The sequence below is a fragment of the Aplysia californica genome, unplaced genomic scaffold (genome assembly GCF_000002075.1).
Source record: "Aplysia californica isolate F4 #8 unplaced genomic scaffold, AplCal3.0 scaffold00154, whole genome shotgun sequence".
In the NCBI taxonomy this organism is placed as follows: Eukaryota; Metazoa; Mollusca; class Gastropoda; order Aplysiida; family Aplysiidae; genus Aplysia; species Aplysia californica.
Window position 1 is genome coordinate 306,446 of NW_004797424.1, and position 4,117 is coordinate 310,562.

The following is a 4,117-nucleotide window of genomic DNA, read 5'->3' on the forward strand; positions in this document are numbered from 1 at the left end:
GGCTACGAGTAAACTCGGAACAGCGATACGGTCACGTCAGAGAAGCTAGTTCTGCTGGTAATTACCAAAATACGCAAATACGGCATGCTAGCTCTGTCTGAATATTTATATTTTTCAATGAACAGCGATTTCTTTGTTTTTGATTGGAGTAGAAGCTTGAAAGATGTCTCGAAAATGCACGTTCACAACCGACGAAATACTTTTTGGAGTGGCGCTGGGTCGTGAGGGGGAATGAGACTAATTTGCTGAAAGTGACTGAATCAAGTGCCATAAATTCTGTTGTGGATGATAACTGGACTCATCTAATACCGATTCACATCATGGTGAAGGGGTCAGTAGGTCTATTGGAATTCGAGCGTGCTGTATCGATGGGTAGGGCTAGATCAATAAAATCCAATGGGACGTCATATGCGCAGCAATCAGGGTCAAGTTGGAGGGTGGAATACACCTCGAAATCTACATTCTTCAATTGATGTAATTCCTAACCACATACATTTACAAAAACTACATTCAATTTCTAACATAACTACCAAATTTCCTTACCTTAAAACCTAAGAGTAAACATAACAAATACAGCACTTTGAAATATACACACTGAATTCCGACTCATATGGCGCAGCGGCCCTAGAACGGGGACCGAGTCTGCGTGGGTAAGGCTAGGATAAAAAGAGTTAAACAGAAAAAATTATGTCATTAAATATTTTGCACCAAGTCATCAACAGCACATGAAAAATGCCTTCTTAGCTGCATACTTTTTTTAACTGAGCTTGGGACAACAGCTTTCAGAAGAATCGCGGCAATAAAAAACACAACAAGAACATGTTTTCTCCACACGTAAATCAAAGACAGATAATCAATCAAAAATCTGGTTTTAGGGTTTAAGATCACCATACACTCCACTATAATATTATGTTCAAATACAAAGGTATAAAAAACCTCAAATTTACCACAGCTGTCAATGAAGCACATAAGGACAGCTAAGGTGGACTGCCACATTCACAGATGTGGTACACAAGCAATAAGATAAAGCGTACAGAAAATCAAAACTTGGAATTCTTCAATCCACACTGTACAAACTGAGATCACGGACCCACCATGAATAAGAAGACCATACATTACATTGGCTGAGGAGAAAAATATGTAATCTTGGAGAAACCAGGCGATCGTCATAATACATGTAATGAAATTGAAGAAACTGCTGTTGGGTAATTTTTATCATTAAAAAAAAAAAACGTTTTAGTGAGGAATTTTACTGAAAAACATTGAACCAATAGAAAAAAATGTAGATTAAAAAATTTCCAAGGACACTAAAGTTTTGAAAGTCACCAAACTCTGGCAACCATTTTCTCGCTAATTTTACCTCTGACACCAGGCAATCCCCACCTCCTTCAATCACAAATATCTCGACTTCTATTCAAGACAGATGGGTATTTTTTCATCAAGAGCAAGACAAATGACCAAGTTTTCAGATGATACCAATAACTCTATAATAATATGCCCAAAACTTGATGAGCACGTGATTCTACCATGTCGTTGCAAAAATGATGTACCCTCACACATATTTTTCTCCTTGGACTACCACATCTGACACAGAAATTAATCGTCATCGACACTCACTTCTCTGCTCAGATACTCTTAAAAAAACCCAAAACAATGTATCATCCTGGTCTTCTCTCGTCATTTCTCTGTTTAAGTAACCTTTTATTCGTCTATCTCTACATCTTTTGTCGTTTTTTTTTTTGCCAATCATGTTTGGATTTAAACAAATCCTGCAGAATAATTTCAACCCAAAGGAAATACAATGGGCATTCTGCATGTCATAGCCCTGTAGTACTGGTCTCCATCAGGTCAGATAAAACATGGTAAGTCTCTCTATAACATTTTAGCACATATCATTATATTCATTCATGGAGTCATACAACAAAAACAAGAGCAAAACCCATACTCTACAAGAATGTACTCAGAAAAAAAAAGTATTATTCAGAGAAGAGAAAAGACTCACACATTAATTTTAGAGTCTTATATGCCAGTTCCTGTGTCACTGATATTCACTAAAAAGGCTCTAAAAAATTAAATTATGTCTCTTGATTTCAATATGCAGCTCATATACTTACGGCAACACATCCTGTAAATTGGTTTTAAAAAATAAGAACCTTTGATAAAAACTTTACACCACACTGAAGACAATGATATGTATTATGCACAGGTACTGATTCAGAATCGCTTTGAAACAAAAATGACAGGCGAAGTCACACATTCAAGGACAGCAAATATAGCCCAATTCTTTCAGGAAGATTTTCTTCCTCTGTTGCTTTGTCTGGGGTTGAGCAAAGTTCTTCGACTCACACACACAATCATGGTCAAATCACACACACTGGGGAACAGGGGAGGAAAGAAGAAAGACATAAAAGCAACACCCTCCAACCATCCCTGGTTTCAACAGAACCGGAACGGCCGCACGAGTGGTTGGAAGGGAAAGTAGCAGCATTTGGAATGGGGCAACAAAAGTATTGAACAGAAAAAAACAAAAGACAAAATATTGCACTTGACTTTTCAGTACGTGGACAATTTCTCTCACTCCAATCTCATAAAGTTGTTACAACTGTAATCAAATCATCCACAGAATTATCAAGACAACTTTTTCCCCAGCCTTTTCATGCTTGAAAATATGGCCACAGAAAAACAGACAAGGCATTAGATTATAGGCACAATGGAATGTTTTATCAGCAGTAATAGAACAGACCTATGCAGTAGTAAAAAAAAAAAAGAACGTATATTTCACAAACAATGGCCTCACAGATCCGAAAATGTTAGGCACTCCCTAATACATTAACAAACTTATATCTACATGGACAGTCTATTTCCTTACAGTCAAGGAAAAGACTTCTGACTCAGTCTACAAACATTGCAGGGTGTTTTCTTCGGGTCCTAAATCTTTCTTCACACCCGCCCTGACCTGTTGGTCTACAACATTTTCCCATTGAAATTACACATATCCCTCTCTGTCTAAATTAGCAAGGCAACAGATCTGTTCCATATTTCGCCACATTGTTATTATATTCAGGTTGCATGATACAGAAAGAAAAAAATTCAGCAAAGAACAGAAAACATCATATCTAATTTGGTAAATGCAAATAAAACAAGAAAAGATGCATAGTATCAAACATGAATAACAGATAACAACAAGTATTAGAAATTGTAAAAAGAGAAACAAGAAACTTGGCAGCCACAATTTGTTTGTTTTATTAAAAAAATTTTGTCTTCCCACAAATCATCATTTCATGATGTAAACACCACAATGTTGCACTGAACAGTGGGCACAATGTCAACAAGCAAATGCCCTGATCTGATCACAGCTTTTGACTCCTCTCAAGCCAGCATTGAATCTATTCCCTACGGTACAGTTTTTGAGGCACTTTCGTAAATGGTGAACTCATGCACTCTCAGACAGCAGCGAAAGCCTCTGATTTCCTTGTGCAGATGACCATCTGTAAAAAAGCCTTCCTCAATGCCTTTCATTAGACAGTAAACAGAGCTGGCCTTACAGCTAAAAAAGAGTTACATTTCCACAAAAGTAAACTTACAAGTCTAGAATTTCAGGAACTTCAAATCAAAAAGCAATGTGCAAGTGTTACCTTCGTAAGTATAAAGAAATAAAAGTACTTTGATGATATCAAATCAGTGTACTAAATGCAATAGATTGGAGTCTTTTCTCCAGCAAAATAATAAGTATTTCCTCCCATCTCCGCATATTTGTTAACTTTTCTGTTTCAGCTCCTCTTTTGAGACCAACACTCCCTGCACAGCATGTCACCAAAATGTATATATATTTATTATTTATCAAATAATTAGATATATATACTCTCCATCCATTTTCCCCCGAGACGAAGAATTCACACAACCTCCATCAGCAGTCTATGGGTAATAAAACGACAAGAACCTGAAAAGGAAAAAAAATAAAACAAAAGTCTTTAAAGTGGGCCTTTACAAAGTTTAACATCTAAAACAATGACAAATCTTCCCCCCCTCCCTACCCCTCTCTATTCCTACCTCTTTCCCTTTCTCTTTCTATATATCTCTACCTACTTACAACAACAAACCCTCTCTCCATGACCCC

At 36.9% G+C, this 4,117-nt stretch overlaps 1 protein-coding gene across 1 annotated transcript in view; it reads right to left on the bottom strand.

The window, feature by feature from the left end:
* Positions 1–1,699: 1,699 nt before the first annotated feature.
* The window catches only part of LOC101860408 (beta-1,4-galactosyltransferase 3), a 12,265-nt gene continuing 9,847 nt past the window's right edge, over positions 1,700–4,117 (bottom strand). The window contains exon 8 of the mRNA XM_005097411.3: positions 1,700–3,940. Within this exon, the coding sequence (XP_005097468.1) occupies positions 3,916–3,940 (25 nt within the window). The 3' untranslated portion in view covers positions 1,700–3,915. The remainder of the gene's footprint in view (positions 3,941–4,117) is intronic.